General features: G+C 48.0%; 1 protein-coding gene across 2 annotated transcripts; it reads left to right on the plus strand.

The window, feature by feature from the left end:
- The first annotated feature begins 173 nt into the window (after positions 1–173).
- On the plus strand, positions 174–20,954 carry IQCD (IQ motif containing D). 2 transcript variants are annotated; one of them, XM_065890317.1, is made up of 5 exons: positions 174–271; positions 13,300–14,121; positions 17,168–17,401; positions 19,086–19,157; positions 20,499–20,954. In XM_065890317.1, exons 2-5 carry the CDS (start codon positions 13,393–13,395, stop codon positions 20,808–20,810), a joined length of 1,347 nt encoding a protein of 448 aa, XP_065746389.1. In that variant the 5' UTR covers positions 174–271; positions 13,300–13,392; the 3' UTR covers positions 20,811–20,954. The 2 variants fall into 2 exon arrangements, with proteins under 2 accessions (XP_065746389.1, XP_065746390.1); XM_065890318.1 differs by lacking the exons at positions 174–271; positions 17,168–17,401; positions 19,086–19,157 and having other exon boundaries at positions 13,393–14,121; positions 20,499–20,810.
- Positions 20,955–21,044: the final 90 nt, after the last annotated feature.

Consider the following 21,044-nt stretch of genomic DNA (forward strand, 5'->3'; position numbering starts at 1 on the left):
CCCCTTTCCCTTCCGTTTCTCCCCGCCTTACTCGGTCAGCCCAACCCAGAGGGAGGCCCGAGTCTTCCAATTGGTGGAGGGTTATAGAGACGGTGCTTCTGATTGGTAAGTCCTCAGAAGGTGGAACGAACTGAGCGGAATAAGGAATTTAATGGTGAAAAAGAAAGTCAATCAGACGCTGAGTCCCGCCTTCTGAGATTGGCCGGTAACCTAGCAACGCAGTCACCTCGGTGGTTACCACGGATAGAAAAACCTGAAGCCCTCGGAGCAGGTGAATGACTTTGTGGGGAAGGGCTGGGAATGATGAAGAGATGTTGAATGGGGTCTAGCCCTCAATCCTTTGGCTCTCTGAGGTATCAGTAGCCCCCCACCGTAAGCCCGTCCCCGACTCAGGATCCTGCTCTCCAGCCCCTGCCTCAGTTTGGACCTCCCTCTCAACCCCCTGCAAGGACTACTGAGCATCCTCTACTCTGCCCCTCCACTTGTCCACTTCCTCATCCGTAAAACGTGGATGATACTAGTCAAGTGGAGTCGCATCAAAGTTAACTACTTTCAAGTCAAACACAGGTGCTGGGAGTGAGAGTGTAGTTTATAAGTCCGCTACCATTCCACCCAACGGCCTATATATACATCCCAGGGTGAGCGTCCAATGAAAGTGAGTGTTTAAATCAGGTAATTTTGATTATACCAATTTTGGCCTTTTGTGCTAACTTTAGAACTTAACTCCCGTCCCCGTCCTTGAAATATGATTTCATTTACATACTTAAGACAAAGTGTTTGTTGTGAGGGTTAACTAAGGCAGAAAGTAGAATAGTGGTTGCCAGGGGCTGGGGGGAGGGGAAAACGGGGAGTTATTTAATAGGTACAGAGTTTCAGTTCGAGATGATGAAAAAGTTCTGGAGGAGGTGGATGGTGGTGACGGTTGCACATAGATGTGAATGTAACAATTTAATGCCACTGAATTTAAAATGATTACAATGGTAAACTTTGTTATGTATATTTTACCACAATAATAATTTTTAAAAACAACTATAAAGCTGGACAAAACCATCTAGTGCTATGTTAGCACACTGAAAATCAACCGAAGTCATACAACAAACTGAGAATTTTTATTCATAAAACCACCGAACTCCAAGTTTGTGCTATACTTACCTGAGACTGCTCTGATTTCCCCACCCCCAGTTCTATGGACATAATAGTTCAACCAGGGTGGGTAGCCCCCTGAATACCAACAGCTTCACTGTTACTGTCTGATGGGGCTCACTTGGTTTGAAGGAGTACTGGCTAAAGTGGCAATCTTGGTGGGAAGAGAATAGGGGAGGCGGCAGCTCTTAGCAGTCCAAGGTTGTAATCCTATTTGGCACAAACAATGGAGTGAAAGCTTGGAGTTCCTGGGGAGTGAGGCAGCCGTAGGGGACCTGATGAGCTCTGTGTATGTCTTGGTTGACTAGAGGTTATGCGCATGTGTAGCAGAGACCAGAGCAGGCCCAAGCCACTTAATCCCTGGCCGTTGGAGCCTGTGTAGATGTGCTGAGTGCATGCTGCACTTTCCATGGGAGAACAGAAGCCTTACTGGCTCAAAGTTTGAGCACAACCTCGGACTGACTTTTGGCTGAATATTAAACTATGTGGATACAGAGGGGACCCCTAGGAAGCCAGGTTTAAAAATAAAAATATGAAAAAACAATTAAGCAGAGACATCAGTAGCTGCACATTGTGGAGGAGACCGACTTGACAGATTTAGTCCAGGAAGTAAATTACCAAACACCCAAGCAAAACAAGAACAACAATCATTAGGGAGGAAAAAAATACCGAGTTGCTACAAAAAAAAAAATCTTCCCTCTAAAATTTCCAGTGTTCAATAAAAATTGTGAGACGTGTGTAAACGTACTCAGGAAAAAAAAGCAGTCAACAGAAAGTGTCTCTATGTGTCCCGAGATGTTGGCTTCATACAACAGACAAAGGCTTCAAAGAAGCTATTATAAATATGTTCAAAGAACTAAAGGAAGCCATGTTTAAATAATTTTAAAAATGTAGGATAACAATGACCCATCAACTAGAAAATATTTAGTATTCCAGAATAGACTGTGATAAATTAAGATGCACAATATAATCCCTAAGTCAGCCACTAAGAAAACAACTCAAAAAAATTTTTTTTAAATCAACAGAAGAATCAAAAGAGTAGACTAAAAATATTTATTTAACACAATAAAAGGCATTAACGAAATAACACAGGAACAAAACGTGAGATGAGATGATTAAAAAAACATAGGGAAATGGCAGATGTAAATCCAACTATCTGAATAATTTAATGTAAATTATTAAATGTAAATGGAAAAAACACTTCGATCAAAAGGCAGAGCTTGCCAGACTAGATTTAAAAAGTGAGACTGAACTATATGCCGCCTACAAAAGACTCACCTTAGATTCAAAGACACAAAGGAGTTGAAAGTAAAAAATTGGAATTCATGCAAAGAGTAAGCATGAGAGAGCCGGAGAGGCTGTATTGCTATCAGAAAAAATTGATTTTAAGACAAAAAATATTACTAGAACAAAGAGGGACATTTTATATTGATAGGAAGGTCAGAACATCAGGAAGATATAGCTAGACTGACCAAGAAAGTAAAAGACACAAATTACCAAAATCAGAACTGCAGAAACTTAAAAAATTATAAGGAATATTATGAACAACTTCATGCCAAAAAAAGACAACTTAGATAAAATGAGTGAATTCCTAGAAATACAAATTATTAAAATTGACCCAAGAATAAAGTAAAATTTTGAATAGACCTATAACAAGTAAACAGATTGAATTAGAAATAAATAGTCTTCAGGAGTTCCCTGGCGGTCCAGTGGTAAAGACTCAGCACTTTCACTGCCATGGGCCTGGGTTCGATTCCTGGTCTGGGAACCAAGATCCCACAAGCTGTGCGGCGTGGCCAAAAGAACCCAAATCTTCCCTCAAAGTAAAGCCCAGTGCTAGGTGTCTTCACTGGCGAATTCCAAATAGTTAAAGAAGAAAATAGTGGGAAAGTCAAGAGTGAGAAGGGGTAAGTTCTGAGGTCACTGTTCATGCCTTTTCTGAATATTATAAAGTTGTTAGTAGAAAGCAAAAACCTATCCCACAGTTCCCTTTCCCAGGCTTCACCCTCTACCAAGCCTTTTGATTGAAAGAAACAGTAACAGAGGCTGCAGAGTCAGTATCAATATCCTTGCCTCCAGGCTGGATAGGCTGCCCCAGGCATCCCAGCCAGACCTCTGCCCTGGCTCAGGGAGAGGCATCCCTTGGGAACACACTCCAGGCATGGTTAGATATAAATGCCAGAGCTTTAGCTTGGGATTTTCACTTGATTTACAGTAAAAAAAAAAAAAAAAAAAAAAAAAAAAATAGGGAATTCCCTGGCAGTTCAATGGTTAGAACTCCACACCTCCACACTTTCACTGCAGGGGACACGGGTTCAGTCCCTGGTCGGGGAACTAAGATCCTGCAAGCTGCATGGCTTGGCCAAAAAAAAAAAAAATTGAATTAAAGGGGTGAGTCTTTCCTGCCTACTCAGTTGCTAAGTTCCCCACATGTACTTCCCTTTTTCCCTAGGAGAAAAGAGCTCTGGGCAATGAGGCTGATGCACTACGTGATTTATCCCTCAACATATAATCATCATCATCACCCCCCGTTGAAGAGAGCTTTTAACTCTCCAAAGGGCTTTCCTGTCTATTAAACCATCCCTTCTCCACTCAGCTCCCTTTTGATGTGGCTAAGACAGGTGTTGTGTCACCAGGTGCCAAGGAGATAAGGGACTTGCGTAGACTTATTCCAAGAGCCCCTGACAGGAGAGAGTCATGCACCCAGGGCTCCTAAGACCCAACTTGTGAATCTGATCTTGATCCTGTAACCGATGGTGGCTTTAGATGGTGCTGAGGTCGGCTCGTCAGACAGAGCTGGGCTAGGCTTGGGCATGCCTTCCTTTGAATCTGGATAGAGCACTGGACTTAGCATGGGGGAGGCCAGGAGTTTTACAGGGAAGCCAAGCTGCTGTGGTCTAGACCAGTGGTTCTCAACCAGGAGCACCCCACCCACACTCCACAGGGACATTTGGCAACGTCTAGAGATATTTCATCTCCAACTGATCAGAGCTAATGGTGGGAGAAGGGTGCTACTGGCATCAAGTGGGTGGAGGCCAGGAATGATGCTAAACATTCTACAAACACACAGGACAGCCTCCACAGGAGAGAATTATCTGACCCAAAATGTCAGCACACACCTTTTCCCTTCAGGCCCTAGTTAGTGGAACTGAAAGTAAAAGGGATTGAAAATCAAGACCATTTGAAATACAGAGCATCAGGGAAAAGTATCTCTTTGACCTTAGCTCTCAAATAATCGCAGCAGGTTATATCCTATGACCAATCAAATGCCTTCAATATGGGGGCTTTTGAACACAAGTTGTTTTTGTTTTCGTCTTTTTGGCTGCGTCGGGTCCTTGCTGCTGCGCACGTGCTTTCTCTAGTTGCGGCGAGCGGGGGCTGCTGTTTGTTGCGGTGCACGGCCTTCTCATTGCGTGGCTTCTCTTGTTGCGGAGCACGGGCTCTAGCCGCGTGGGCTTCAGTAGTTGTGGCACGCGGGCTCTAGAGCGCAGGCTCAGTAGTCGTGGCACACGGGATTAGTTTCTCCGCGGCATGTGGGGTCTTCCCGGACCAGGGATCAAACCCGTGTCTCCTGCACTGGCAGGTGGATTCCTAACCACTGCGTCACCAGGGAAACCCCTTTTTTTTTTTTTAACCACAAGCCAGACAAAGAAATATATTTTCCTCCTTGATCCAGCAGACGCCTCTTTAAATACAAAAGAATACTTACTACATGCAGTGCACTGTGATATTTTCTATTCTATTTCATTTATTTTTAATGCTAGTCTCAACAGGCAAATTGATTCCACCACTCACTAAAGGGTCATGGTATAAAAAAGACTCTCCCACAACGTGATCTGTCAGTCAGGAAAAGCCAGTGTTTTACATTTGCTAAGATTACAATTTAAATACATATATATATTTAAGTGGGGGAAGTTTATTTTAGAAGAATCTAAATTCACTGCTAAGAAATTCTTCCTTATGTCTGAAACAACCTAAGTGATACTATCCACAGTTGGATATAACCAGAAATAAACACATCGAAAACCACACTGCCAAAAGAGGAATTAAGGATTGTGATGAATTAATTTGTAAGGGGGAAGAGTCTGGAAAATGGTGAGCAGTTCAAGGGATCTCTGTCCTCCTCCATTACTAACTGAAAGTCATGAGTAATGCAGAAACCTGCAAAATTAAAAACAGAAATAGTAAAAAGGAGTAAAAAATGGATCCATGTTGGCTCTTTGTAAACCTTTCTGCACAAAAACAAATATATATCATATTTGGAAAAATACATGTTCTATTTTAAAAAGTATTCAAATGTTAATATTAAATTGTGTCATTTTGGAAGTCATCCTAAAATCTCAACATGACTGAGTCAGGACTTCATTTCACACTCACAACAGTTTTATCAAGCGTGGGTTCTGTTACTGTCCCCACATTACAGGCGAGGAAGCCGAAGATGCTTAGAGACGCTCATTGACTTGCCTAAAGCCACACAGCAAGGAAGTGTTGATCCCCTAGGATTGAACTTCAAGTTTGCCTGACATGGGAACCCACAAACTTAATCACTGGGCAGCAGGCTCATGTTTTCCCATTCAGCTTCAGAGATGAGAGTCCAGAAGGTCAAGTGAATTTGCCCAGGGCTATAGCCGTGGCCAGTGGCCAGTAGAGAGTTGTTCATTATAACCAGCAGCTTAGAAATCTGTCCCTGGGAGCACATTCCCTCCCAACCTCAGTCACTATTCAGGGTCCTCTGTCGCCAAAGCACAGGATAACACTGGAGCCTGCGGCCACAGAGCCATCACCACCGATGCAATCCAGTCTGTTAATACCTCCGGTGTTCACTGCTTCAGCTCCAGCCCCGGAACCTTCTGCAAGCCAAATGTCATCCATGAAACATGGGTTCTCTAAAAGGACAAGATAGGATTGGGTAATACTTCAGAAGCGGTGATAGAGGGAATTCCCGGGAGGTCCAGTGGTTAAGACTCCACACTTCCACTGCAAGGGGTGCGGGTTTGATCCCTGGTCCCTGGTCGGGGACCTAAGATCCTGCATGCCGCACGGCGCAGCCAACAACAAAAATAAGTGGTGATAGGAGAAAAAATGCAACTAAACCATGAAAAAGAGAAAACAAAATATATTTAAATCTTTTACCTTAAAATTCCAAGCCCTGCGTCCAGGGATGGGAAACAACCCATATAGGCCAGATCTTGGCCCACCATTTTTACTATTGAAATGTGACACTATTTTCTGGTTCTAATTCAGGACAGAACATATTTCGTGAAATAACATTATCCTATGATGCCAACATCACCCTGTGAGGAAACAGGGCTGTTGTTGAAGCTGGGTTTGCCATCTCTCCATTTATTCAATAGTGCTTTCCTGAGCGCCTACTGTAGGATAGTTGCTTGGGAGATAGCAGTCTTCATCATGAATGTCCTGCCCTTTCCAGCCCCTCACCTTCCCCACTGTAGACCTGGAAGGCTCACATAAAGCCTAGAGCGTTCTGAAAAAAAGCTAGCTGGGTGGTTCACAGGCCAGTTGGATCTTCCTGAGGCTGAAAGGAAAAATGCTGCTGCTTCGAAGGCAAAACCTCTGCCCAGTAACCCAGCAGGTAGGTGGAGGAATCGGAACTAAGCGACCAAGAGTCCCTTAGCCATCAAGGACTCCTCTGAGTCATAAGCAGAACATCAGGATACAGGTGAAAGCACGGAGTGTAGGTCTTGAAGTCGTGGGGTGGGTGAGAATTGTGCCTCTCAGAGACATGGCAGAACCGTCAAAAGCACATGAAATCAGCTAAGCAAATTATAACATCCACAATGTGTTATCAAATTGATGGCCATAAAGTTCATAATATTCCTTTGTTATCATTTTAACATCCACGGGATCAGTAGTAATGGCCCCTCTTTCTTTCCTGGTATTAGTACCTTGTCTCTTCTCTCTTTTTCTTAGTGTGTCTTTAACATCTCCCTACCGCTTGCTAATCTTGCTTTTTTAGCAAGACAGAGATCTGGTCTCAGACCCATCCTTCCTGGGTCACAGTATCTAGCTGGAATGAAATAACACCAGGATGTAGACATTGTTATCTTCTGTTTCATGAAAGTGAAACATTTTCCAGTTATAGCAAGGTATAAAGTTTCCTTTTTAAGGAAAAGTACTTAAGGAGGAACATGAACATGTATTTAAAGAAAACAATTGAGTTGATAATAGTACAGCTTGGTCTAGAGATTTGGCAGAAATCACAAAGGTGGCATTCCAGCGAGAGAGATTTGGGCAACACTGAATTAGAACCAGCCATCATGAAGGCATCTTTCTTGCCCCATCAGTTCTGCTCCAACAATCCCCATGTCGTGATCAGTTACGAGGTATGTCTTGGTAATTCGCTGATAATAAAGTTCCAAAGTATGTGAATGAATGATTGACTCCAAAATATAAAAATCAATGAGAGGGCTTCCCCAGTGGTGCAGTGGTTGAGAGTCCGCCTGCCGATGCAGGGGACACGAGTTCGTGCCCCGGTCCGGGAAGATACCACATGCCGCCGAGCGGCTGGGCCCGTGAGCCATGGCCACTGAGCCTGTGTGTCCAGAGCCTGTGCTCCACAACGGGAGAGGCCACAAGGCCACAACAGTGAGAGGCCCGCGTACCGCAAAAAAAAAAAAAAATCAATGAGAGATGATTCAAAGCTTACCCTAAAATAATTTAATCCCTCTCCCTCCTTCACCCGCATTCTGATAAGCTTTTTTTTTTTTTTTTTGCCACGTGGCTTGTGGGATCTAAGTTCCCCAACCAGGGATCGAACCCAGGCCCATGGCAGTGAAAGTGCCAAGTCTTAACCACTGAACCGCCAGAGAATTCCTGATAAGCTTTCTTAAGTGAGGAGAAAGCAATGGGGTGGCAGCTCTGTGCTGTGAACTGTGTCTAATCCCAGGTGTACCCATGGGAACGTGACACCGGGAGGAAGACTGTGAGGCACTAGAAAGAAAGGTGAATCAAGTCTAGCATTTATATTTATAAGTAGTATAATATAATATGAAGTAATGCAATATAATATAACGTATTATATTATATATGCACGTATAACAACAAATATGCATATCATGTTTGTAGTTGTTAAATAGATTGAATGCTATAGGAATCGAGCTGTGAACCCATCTCTTCTCTACTCCTCTACTTAACAGGACTCACTGAAACTGGACCAGCAAAGAATTAGTCTACAGATCATGATGCTAATTTTTCCACCATAGAAGTCAATCTTAAAATCCAGAGGCTGGACAGAATAGTGGTTATGGGATGCGGACTCCTAAGACAGACTGCCTGGGCTGAAATCCCAGCTCTGTGACTTACATGCTGTAAACTAGCAGAAACAGCTAACCTCCCTCTGCCTTCCTTTCCTCTTCTGGAAAATGGACATAATAAAAACACCAACCCCAGGAGGCTGTTGTGAAGAATAAAGGAGTTGATTTGTGTAAAGCATTTAGAACAGTGGTCAGTACATAGTAAGTTCTCAAGAGTTAGTTCGTTTTTTGTTTGTTTTTGTAATCACAGTCAGATGCATTTCCCCCAATTCCAGTTCCACCAGCTTTTTCTTGTTCACCCAAATGAGCTGTCAGGAACTGATGGGCGTCATCATAATCAAAGAAAACAAGTTTGCCCTTTAAAGCAAAGAGGTAATTTGGCTGAAAGCAAATTGGAAACATTTGCCATAACGTTGCATTTGCAGCCGCAATCTCTAAAGAATTTCAGAGTTTTGATTTATGCCTGAGAGCCTTGGGGGACCATGGGGAGAAGTGAGTTCATTAAACACTTGGTTCACATTCATTCTGTGGCCCATGGGGCAGAGATCCTTCATTCCCCGGGGAGGCTGAGGAAGCTCCATGGCTGTCCCTAAAATGTTATTTTCAGGAAAAGCCTTAAGGAACTCACGAGATTGATTGGGGAACAGGAAGCAGGTGGGAATCAAGGAGATGCAAGATAATGCCCTTCTGCCCCAGTCCTCAGCCCCCAGAGGCTTCTGGTTTGTTTTTTTTTTTTAAATAAATTTATTTATTTATATTTTTGCCTGCATTGGGGGCTTCGTTGCTGCGTGCAGGCTTTCTCTAGTTGCGGCGAGAGAGGGCTACTCTTCATTGCAGTGCACAGGCTTCTCATTGCAGTGGCTTCTCTTGTTGTGGAGCATGGGCTCCCAGCGCATGGGCTTCAGTAGTTGCGGCATGTGGGCTCAGTAGTTGTGACTTGTGGGCTTAGTTGCTCCGTGGCATGTGGGATCTTCCCGGACCAGGGCTTGAACCTGTGTCCCCTGCATTGGCAGGCAGATTCTTAACCACTGCACCACCAGGGAAGCCCGAGGGATCCATCTTTCCTGGCCAAGGAACAAAGCCTCGTTAGCACCTGATCTGGGTTCCTTTCTTCCTGTTCTTTGTTACTTTAGGTGTTCCTTGGATTTCCTTACTCTTTGCCTTGCTGAACAGGTGTCTGTTGTGGCTTCATACCTCGCTTCCTCCTCCCTTGCATTCGTATCTCCATTCCCAAGGTCTTCCTGGAGCCCCCTAGATATTGTGTTGTCAGTTGCCTAGCATATTTTGTCCTTTGATCGCGAGCAACAGAAACTAACCCTGGCTAAGCAAAATGGTGAAGGAAAAGCTGAAGATCCAGCCCTCAGACAGGATGGCAGCCAAGGAAGTTCTGGGGATCTTGGTAGCAGAATCTTCAGGAACCCATCACTGGCATGAATCAGGTCCTGCCATTTCTCATCCATGAGTCACTCTTCAGGGTTCCTAGGAGGCAGAGACCAGGATTGTTTGATTGGCAGTCCCACCAAGACCACACACAGGGAGAGAGAGGGTGAGTTCCTCAAAGGAAAAGTGGGGTGCTGTCACCTGACGAAGAGCAAACAGGTCACGGGAAGGCCGAGACATCCTTGCCCACTGTATACTCCAGTTATGGCAGCTGTAGCTCGATGAGTTTAAAACTGAAGTCTAGGGGCTTCCCTGGTGGCGCAGTGGTTGAGAGTCCGCCTGCCGATGCAGGGGACACGGGTTCGTGCCCCGGTCCGGGAAGATCCCACATGCCGCGGAGCGGCTGGGCCCGTGAGCCATGGCCGCTGAGCCTGCGCGTCCGGAGCCTCTGCTCCGCAACGGGAGAGAGACCACAACAGTGAGAGGCCCGCGTACCGCAAAAAAAAAAAACAAAAAAAAAACGGAAGTCTCTGTCCTCCCTTCTAAACTTCCTCTCCCAATTTCCCTAGATTCTCAAGGGCCCCACCATTCTCTCCCATCCCCACCCAAGCTCAAAACTGTCCTTCATTCATCAAAACGTTTCTCACGTCCACAGACAGAGTATGAAAATTGAAATGGCCCAGGTAACCTGTAGTGGTGGCAACAGATCTCTCCCCAAGGTGAATATCAGTCTTTTTCAGTGCTGGGAATTCAGTAGTCATGAAAATTGATAAAGCCTCTACCTTCTTTGGAGCTTACTTTTTAGAGGAGGGGAAAGACAGACAATAAATAAAGAGGTCCATGGAGAGATGTCATATGGTGAAAATTAACCTGTGGAAAAAGTAAACAGGATAAGGGGACTGGGAGGGTGGGGGAGAAGGAGAGGGTTTATATTTTACATCGGGTGTCAGTAAAGCACTCACTATGACACTAATATTTGAGCCGAGAAGAAGTGAAGAAACACGGTCTGCAGATATGTAGAGGAGTATTCCAGACAGGAGGGACAGCAAGTGCAAAGTCCCTGTCTGAAGTTGGATCATATCTGACACGATCAAGGAACAACAGCAACAAAAAAAGGTCAACTTGAGTGCATAAGAAAGTGAGTGGTAGCACTAGCCAGATTATGCAGGGTTTTATAGGTAATTGTAAGAACTTTGGCTTTTATTCTGAGTAGATGGGAAGCCATTGTAGCCATGGTGTGCTGGTAAATGTTTAACAACCAGTCTGGTGGAGAGGCAGTGCTGATTTGTAGGATTTGTCAATTTCCATGATGTAAATACTCCCACCATGGCTGATTTCAAGCTACCAATGATTTAAGAACCAACTCACAAATATCCTGAAAATTTAGCAATCAGCTCTTGTGAGCTGGGTTTTGAGTGGAGGAGTGAAAAGATCTGACATTTTAAAAGGTTCCCTTTGGCTGCTGTGATGAGAAGAGACTGTGGGGCAGGAGGGTGGAAGTAGGGTGAACAGTGAAGAGGTTATCACAGTCATCTGGGTCAAGGATGATGGACACTTGGAAGGTCCAGTGGCTCAGTGACATCAGGGACAGCATTCCAACAATTCTCTTAATTTTTCCTTCTCATTCACAAAGTGGCTGCCATTGCTCCAGCATTAAGCCCAAGTTCAGGGAATGGACGTGAAGCCAACAATGTCTGTCTTTTGTGTCAGGAAGGTATAAGTTTTCATGGAAACCCCTAGAAAACTTATCCTTCTATTTCGTTGGATTTCATTGGTTTGAGCTGTGTTTATAACCACTGCTAACTCTAAAGGAATCTGAGAAGGTGGGCAGTATTTCCAGCCTCTATAGTACTGGCAAACAAGAGGGAATTGGAGTTGGGGGGATGTGCCTGCCACAAAGACGCATGGCCTTATGGGAACCTATAAAAAGAATCTGACCCAACCTGGAAGTCCAGGAAAGGCTTCGCTGAAGAAGTGAGACACTTGAATGAGATCTAAGTATAAGGAATTAACTTAGCAAGGAGGAGAGAGAAGAGTGTTTCAGGAAGAAGAAATAGCATGTGCAAAGGCCCGGGTGGAAGGTTTACAATATCCCACCTGATCTGCCTGCCAACAGCCCTTCCTCTATAAGTCACCCATTACAACAGATCTTTCTCAAAGTCTAATTTTATCCTGTTACACTTTTCCTGAAATCAAAATGGATCCCAGCTTCCTACAAGATAAACTGCAAAGCCCCCACTCTGGTGTTGATGGCTGGTCATAATACCATCTATTCTATGAATACAACTTTATCCCCTTCCTTCTGTAGTTGTTGAACCCTCCTGTGTGCATGTTTCATATCTCAAAGTAGTAAACAGGATAAGGGGACTGGGAGGGTGGGGGAGAAGGAGAGGGTTTATATTTTACATCGGGAGCCCCTAAAGCACTCACTATGACAGTAATATTTGAGCTGAGAAGAAGTGAAGGTAAACTCTGGGAGGACAGGAACTATACCTTGCATCTTTTTTATAACCCCAGGGGCTCAATAAATACCTGAATAGATGACTACAGGGATGATCTTTTTTTTTTTTTTTGCGGTACACAGGCCTCTCAGTGTTGTGGCCTCTCCCGTTGCGGAGCACAGGCTCCGGACGCGCAGGCTCAGCGGCCATGGCTCACGGGCCCAGCCACTCTGCGGCATGTGGGATCTTCCCGGACCGGGGCACGAATCCGTGTCCCCTGCATCGGCAGGCGGACTCTCAACCACTGCGCCACCAGGGAAGACCTCCACCCCGATTTTTTTAATCCGTTTTTAAAAGCCAATGCAAATGCGCTGTGCTGGTCCTCATGCTGTTCACTCTCAGCACCATTGCTTGTCCCTCTTCTGCTCTGTCTCCAGCTGCTGACCCCTGCAGGCTGCATTGCCCAGGCTCCCTTGTCGCTGGTTTCCCACTGGATTTGGTCAGTGGGAGGTGCTGGTGTTAGATTGGAAGGCTGGACAAAGGGAGAAACCAGATTTCTCCTCTTCTCTCTGCTTTGGGCTGCATTTCCGGCAGTGGCCACAGCTCCACTGGGGCTATAGTGACTCCTGGACAGGAAATGGCTGTGGCTCCAGCTTCCCCTGGGTGGCCCTGATTCCCAAACCCACTGCTTCCTCCTCCTTCGTGGTTTCCTGCCATTGACAATCGCTGGGTGGCTTTCCCTTCCCCTGATTGGCCTCTCAATTCTTCCATCACCCACGTAACTGGTTGCTGTGTTTGAATACCTAGAATGATGTCTGTATTCCTAGTTGGTCCCTGCCTGACACATGTGCCTGAGACCCAGCTCCACACATGGTCCCTTACCCTTGGGGCCCTGAGCACTGTTACAAAGCTAAACGCGGCTTTCCTTGAGAGGTTCTGTGTAAAGGCTGCAGAGCACCTAAGACAAACTCTCCGCGTCCACAGCTTACGGCTGCTGTGGCCACACCAGCCATCCCGAAGTCAGCCTGACTCTGCTGACTACCTACTCCTTCCTTTTTCAGGGTTGCCAGAGACAATAAAAGCAGGAAGCCCAGACAGTCTACCAAAGTCTCAATCTCTCAGGGCGTACAAAGGCGAAGAAGACCGCTCATAAAATGGCTTTGGACGTCCTTGCCGTGGCCCCTCTCTACCAAGACCCTGACGTCAACAGAGTAAGGCTGATAGCACAGACAACCAAAAACTCCACCACCCGGCCAAAACCCTTGCCTCCTACCGAGACCAAACTCACCACCATCGAGACCAAGAGGATCATGTCCGTCCTGGACGAGACCATTCACAAGGTGGAGTTGGTGACCCTGCTGTCATACGTGGCATCCAGTTCCAAGAATTCGGAGGGGATGCTGGGGGAGGACATCATGAAAGCAGTGAGAGAGCACCAGGACCTTTGCCAGATTCTCCTGGATCGCGTCAGTTACCTGCAGGAGGAAGAAAGGCAGTTGCAGGAGGAAGAAGAGTTCGAGGATGAACCGTGGTTCCAAGACCGTGTCCTCTCCATAGAGGTGCAGAAATCCCACCTCCCACCCCTTATGCAGCAGATCAAAGGATCCACCAAGAACATCGTGAGACTCCTGCTCGGTAACCCCCAGGCTGCCAGTCTGTTGCAGGTGCAGACCCTGGGCAGAAGTGCGGAAGCCCAGAGTTTTATTGATAGCCTGGTAGAACTCCGAGGTTTCCTGTTTGAGAAGCTCCTCACTAGTCCCATGGAAGCCAGAGACAAGACTCAGTTCATCCAGGACATCACCAGACGAAATCAGAGGAACCAAGAAATCATCGATACCCTGGAAAATGAATTGGCAGCCTGCGTGAGGAACAGGGATGCAGAGGTATCACTGCACAGCATTGGTCAGGTTATAGAAGGAGCCCCAGGGAGGAGCCCAAATCTTTTGGCAGTTGGGTTTTTTCCTCCGTGATTTAAATAGCTGTTTTCATTCATTTACTCCATAAGTATTGTTTTGAGCACTTACCAGGTGCCAGGTCTTATAAATGATGAGTCCACATGGTCCCAGCCTCATGGAGTTCATGATAGGGAAGGTAGGTCTTAAAGAGCTGATTTAATTACAGTTTTGAGAAGTACAAGGAAGGGTAAGTATAGGGTGCTATAAGAGAGTGTTATAGGAGACCTGAACTTGGAACTCAGGGACGTTGAAGCCAAGACATGGAGAACGAGAGGGAGTGAACCAGGCGAGTGAGGTAGAGAGAGACCTTCCAGGCCAAGGCTGGGTAGTAAATACTTAATTTAAGGCTTTGCTCGCAGATTACACAGGGCCTTTGAGGCCTAATCGAGGAATGTGGTCTGTGTCCTGAGGGTAAGGGGCAGGTAGGAGGGGTGGAAGCTCTAGAAGAATTTTTAAGAGGGGAAAGGATAACATGATCCCAACCTAACAAGACACATACTACGTGTTATTCTTCTTTTGCGGAGCACAGGCTCCAGACGCGCAGGCTCAGCGGCCATGGCTCACGGGCCCAGCCGCTCCGCGGCATGTGGGATCTTCCCGGACCGGGGCACAAACCCGTGTCCCCTGCATCGACAGGTGGACTCTCAACCACTGCGCCACCAGGGAAGCCCCTATGTGTTATTCTTTACACACATTTTCGCACTAACAGCTAGCAAAGTCCCTGGGAAGTGGCGTATGAGTATAGGTTTGGCTGCTAAATCAGAGACCCCAAATAATAGTGGCTTAGTCAAGCTGGTGATGTATTTCTGTTTAACAGAGAGCTGGCATGGAAGCTCTGCTTCGTAAACTCTTCAGGGGCCCAGGTTCCTTGCTGCTGGCTTCTCTGCTGTCCCCCACATGGGACTTCTAACTATGGACCCAGAAGGCTGCTCCAGCTTTCCACCGTCATGTCACCACTGGTCCAGCCAGCAGGAAGGAGGAAAGGGGAGGAGGGGACTTTGTCCTACCCTTTTGGGACATCACCTAGAAGCAGCATTCATATAGTTCTTAGCTACACCCAGTGCTAGAGATGCTGGGAAAGTGGTCTGTAGCTGGGGCCACCTTCCCAGTGAAACATCCTGCTCTACAGCCTTTCTGGGGAGAACAGGTCCTGGGGGACAGCTAGCCAGCACTGTCACATTTTCATCGCCCTGTGATAGATGAGAGATCAAGGCCACCCTCCCTCCCTGATGTACTAGCTCGGGGGGTCCCCCCTTCCTTATGTTCTCTCCGACTTTGTCCTGTACAGCATTCATCAGGGTTTGTTGATGACTGTGTGATGATTTGATGATATGATTGGGGTCTGGCTCCCCCACAAGAGAACAGGGACCTTGTCTCTCTTGGCCCTCCACTGGGTCCCTAGTGGGCCTGGCACAAAAAGGGGGACAAGGTAATTATCTGCTGAGTAGAGAGATAACAGGCTCCTGGGTGCTCAGGGGAGACCACTCATAGGTTGGAGGGGTGTCACCTAGGGAAAGGAAGAGGACTTCCAAGTGGCTTTGCTGGTCTCATTCAGGTAGTGGAAACAGCTTGGGGCTGCCAAGTTGGACAGATCTGGGGTCAAATTCCATTTCTGCCAGGTGGGCAGATTTCATCAGGTCACTGGATCTCAGTGTAAAATGAGAGGATGACACCAATAAGGCATGTTGAGGGGTCCACAAGAAAAGCTCTGACTGCGAATACTACTGCCTGCTTCAAACCCAACCCCTGAAGGCTGAAGACTTGCCCACAGGACAGGCTTGCCTCAAACCCCTCCCCACCCCGCCTCCCACTCCCTGAGTACAGGAAGTGAGCTCAGACCCGCTGCGGCCCTGCTGCCAGCTGCCCCCAGCCCGAGGCTGCTGGCCTGAGCCAGCCACAGCACCGGTGTGTTCAGAGGGACACCCTAGCGCTTGTGATCAGCCTTTGGAGTTCATTTATGAAACAGCGGTGCCCCCCAACCCCAATTCCTGTTTTATTTTACTTTATTTTATTTTTATTTATTTATTTTTAACATCTTTGTTGGAGTATAACTGCTTTACACTGGTGTGTTAGTTTCTTCTTTATAACACAGTGAATCAGTTATACATATACATATATCCCCATATCTCCTCCTGCTTGCATCTCCCTCCCACCCTCCCTATCCCACCCCTCTAGGTGGTCACTAACAAACCACCAAGCTGATCTCCCTGTGCTATGCGGCTGCTTCCCACTAGCTATCTATCTTACGTTTGGTAGTGTACATATGTCCATGCCACTCTCTCACTTCGTCCCAGCTTACCCTTCCCCCTCCCGGTGTCCTCAAGTCCATTCTCTATGTCTGTGTCTTTTTTCCTGTCTTGCACCTAGGTTCCTCAGAACCATTTTTTTTTTTTTTTTTAGATTCCATATATATGTGTTAGCATACGGTAATTGTTTTTCTCTTTCTGACTTACTTCACTCTGCATGACGGACTCTAGGTCCATCCACCTCACTACAACCAATTCCTGCTTTAGTACCGACTGAGGGTCAGGAGCCAAGCCAGGCCCTCAAGGGGAGAGTGGGGGGGGGGGCGGCAATCCCTGCTGCGTGTGTTTATCTCACACTTCCATGCATCACGCCAAGTGTCCCTGGCAACTAGGCACTCCCCTGCTGTGCCCCGGCAGGAGCGTCGCGCTGTCGCAGACCTCTCCTCCTGTGACCCCGCTCAGGCGCGCCTGTACACTTCGCTCACGCCGGGAAACAGAGGGCGGTGGCCAGACAGCCTGTCTGGATGAGACAGACCCGGCTCCAAATTCCACCCCAGCTGCACAACCCCAGACAGACTCAACGCCCCCGAGCCTCAATTTCCCGGTCTCTAGGCGGGCTGTCCCCGTCCTCCTGGGCCAGGGCTGGGATTTGGTGGCTCACGCCAGCCTCTCCAGTGATGGCTCATGATCGCGGAGGTATCCTGGAGCCTCTTTTCTTCCTGGCCCAGGTGGAGAAGGAGAACTTCGTGATCCAAGAACTGAAAAACCACCTGCACCAGCTGCCCAAGCTCTCAGAGAACAGCCTCCTTCGCACCAAGCAGGAGGCCAAGAAGCAGCAGAAGGCGGACTTCCGGGCCTCGCAGGCCCGGGTGGCCAAGACCCAGCAGGAGATCCTGCTGCTGCAGGCCCAGTTCAACAGCCTGGTCGTGGAGAACTGGGAGGCAGAGCAGGCGCTGAGGAAGGTGCCCCGGGGAAGCGGGGCGGTGGGGGCAATGGGGCCACTGGGGCAGGGGAGGAGGTGAAGGGAGGGCCAGGCGCAGGGCTTGGGGTGGGGGGCAGGGCTGCTCCAGCCGCCCGGGGCGCAGCTCCCTGGGGAGAAGGGTGCAGGGAAGCCCAGGATGGACGCAGTATCCCTCGGGAGGCGGGAGGGAGCAGCACACAGGCCAGGGGCTGGGGGCAGAGAGATCAGGTCCTGCTGCAGGCCAGCTCTGTGACCTTGGGCAAGTTCCTGAACTCCTCTGGGCCCCACAAGGAGGATGATACCCACCTGTCCTGCAAAGGAAATGAAGGCGCACAGAAACCTCTGGCAAATCTCTTAACTCCCTCCGAGCCTTAGTTTTCATATTTTTGAAGTGAAAGTGATTGAATAGGCCTTAATGAGCTGCTATGAGAATTAGATGGGATGATGGGTAGGCAGCTGGTAGCACCTAGTAGGTGCTCAATAAATATCCTTTTTTCATCTGCCTTCTCCATCGTCTCAGCCAGGACCCAGGCCCAGCATGCACCCAGTTTGCTTCCGAATCCCTTTCCTCACAAAGGACACCCTTTCTAACACTTGTTCTCAGATTGTTTTTGTTTCACTACACTTTCGAGCATCTAATGGAAGCACCGGGCCTCTCCCCCATGAAAAGGCACAGAAGCACATACCCATGGTGGGGGGCAATTCTTGGGTCACAGGCTCCCTGAAGCCAGCCCATCCGTGGTGCCCAAGTTACGAACTCTTGCACTGTAGGACTAAGGAGCTGATTTTTTTCTTTTTAATTGAGGTGAAATTCACATAACATAAAATATAACCGTTTAAACTTATTCAGTGGCACTTAGTATATTCACAATGTCGGACAACCACAACCTTTATCTAGTTCCAAGATATTTTCATCACCTCCAGATAAAACCCTGTACTCATTAAGTAGCTTCTCCACCCCCCTCCCCCCAGTCCCTGGCAACCACTCATCTACTTTTTGTCTCTATGGATTTGCCTATTCTGGACGCTTCACGTAAATGGAATCATACAGTATGTCGTCTTTCGTGTCTGGCTTCTTTCACTTAGCCTTGCACTTTCAAGGTTCATCCACGTAGCACTTACCGATACTTCACTCCTTTTTATGGCAGAATAGCATTCCACTGTATGGACAGGAGCTGACCTTTTAAAAACAAAATTAGATCACGTTCCTCCACCGTATCTAAATCCACCCAACAGCTTCCACTCTCCCTTACGTTAGAAACCAAACTCCTTCCACTGCTGACACTCCCTCTGTGACACAGCTTCTCACTCTGAGCTAAATGGGACCATTCTCCTCCCCGGCCACGCCATTCCAGCCACACTGGCTCAGTTCCTACCCTTTAAACATCACCAGCTTGTTCCCACCGCAGGGCCTTTGCACCTGCTGCTCCCTCTGCCTACAGTGTTCTGGAGCTGGACTGCTGGCTTCAAATCCAAGCTCCACCACCCATCAGCTCTGTAATCTTGGGCCAAGTGAGTTAGCACATCTGATCCTCTGTGTCCTTGCCTGTGAAATGGAGAACATACCTTGTGATGTGGATTCAGGAGGCGAGGCATGAGGCAGGGCCTGCTGATGCAGAGTGGGCTGAGTGCTTTTTATTGTTAATATTAGTCCATCACACAATGACTAATTGAATTTGTTTTAGAAAAAATATAAAGTGGAAACGGAAATTGAGAACTGGATCCAGAAATACGATTTGGAGATGAGTGAAAAGCAGGTATCTGTCTGCCTAAGTCTCTCTCAAGTGTGTTTCCCAAGATCCTCTAGGAATGGGGGTGAGGGGTGGAGAAGAGAAGCCCTAGTATGGTCCATGGTCTATGCCAAGTTCTGGGCCTCTCCAGAGTGGCTTCCCTGCCCCTTCCTTAGGCTCAAGGGTTTGTCTAGCCTGGGGCAGTGAGGGGAGTGGTGGGAAAGGAAGGAGCCAGAAGCTGCGAGCCACTAAGATGTGGTTGACACCAGGCCCGAAGATCCTGGCTCCATCTACTGTCAATATCCCAGACTCCCTGTTCCCTCCTGCTCAGCTCCTGCTAGCAGCCCCCTAAGCCGGGACTCATCCCCACGGGATTCAAGCGTTCACCTCCACCACTTCACTCAGTCACTCAGGAACTTTCTACCGAGTGCTTAGATGTGCCCAGTGCTGGGCTCCAGCGGTCAAGAAAGTCCCCATTGTTATCTGGAGGGTCTACTCTAGTGGCACTTACTCGCTGTGTGACCCTAAGCAAGGGACTTGACCTTTCTGAGCCCATTTCTGCATGTGATCACAGTAACACCCACGCTGGAACCATGGTGGGGATTTAACGAGTCACCGTTGTCACAGGTGCTTGTACAGCACAGGATCTGGCCTGGAGGAGGTGCTCAGGGAATAGTAGCCTAAAAACGGGGTGCCCTTAAGCCTCCACCCAGCTCTGTGATAACATCGGTGGCCCACAGCCCCGACTTTGGGGCGGGGAGGCCTGGTGAGCACTGGAAGTGACATAAGCCTCTGTGTGGTCAACATCAGGTGTGCTGTCTGATCCTGAGTGCTCTATGAAGGGGGAGGCTGTGCTCTTGTTTCTCTGTTCCCAATGAGGGTGGTGGGTGAATGATGGCAGAGACCGAGTCCACTTAGCTCTGTGTCCTCTGGAAGTACTTTTCTTCTGGTAGATGCCTGGTGGGAGCGGGGGGGATGGACGTTGCATCCATCCTGTCATTTAAACCTGGAAATAGCTCCCACCCCTGCTCCTGGGTTTGGAATTGTCCCCATGTTTCAGATGAGGAAAAATGACGGCTTGAAAGGTGAAGCCCCTCGAGATGTGGCTGAGCTGGGATTGGAAGCCCAGCCTGCCCAGCCCACGAGCCGTGTTCTTTCCTCCTTCCTGACCTATTTCAGCTGGGTCCCACCGCAAACTCAGATGGACCGCATCAGCTCTCCCATTCTCATCTGGGCCTCAGATGCAGAAAGGCTTAGCATAGGCGGTATTGCTGGGGGCGGAAGCGCCTTCAGGAAGGGTGGGAACAGAAGAGGGTGGCAGGCGGTGCTCTGTGCCTGGAGACCCCTACCCCCTGCCTGTCACCCCAGGATGAGTACGAGGAGTTGGATGTCATCCACAAAGAGGAGAAGCTGCAGCTGGAGGAGCTGAAGAGACGGCATGACGTGCTGGTGGAAGAGTTCTCCCAGATCCAGGCCGAGCAGGAGATCAAGGCCAAGAAGAGGCTGGAAGCCGAGCAGGAGATGGTGCACATGGTGCGGGCTGCCATGCTCATCCAGGCCCTGTGGAGGGGCTACCTGGTCCGCTCCATGCTCAGGTCCAAGAAGAGGAAGCGGAGCAAGAGCAGAGTGAAGGAGAAGGGCAAGGGCAAGGGCAAGGGCAAGGGCAAGGGCAAGAAATGAGTCCCTCCCCACAGCCTGCCCAGACCCCTGCCCTCACCAAGATCTTACCTCTCACTCGAGAGCTGGCCTGGAAGCCCCTGGGATGTGGAGCCCTGCGATTCATGGCTTTAACACTTTTTCAAAATTAAAACCCCTTTTAAACCACAGCCTACAAATAAACTTCACTTTACCCAGGGCCATTGGGTGCGTGTCCATGCTGCAGGTGCCGTTTCCACGAGGGGAACACACAGGCTG

This window comes from Phocoena phocoena, chromosome 13 (genome assembly GCF_963924675.1).
Source record: "Phocoena phocoena chromosome 13, mPhoPho1.1, whole genome shotgun sequence".
NCBI lineage: Eukaryota > Metazoa > Chordata > Mammalia > Artiodactyla > Phocoenidae > Phocoena > Phocoena phocoena.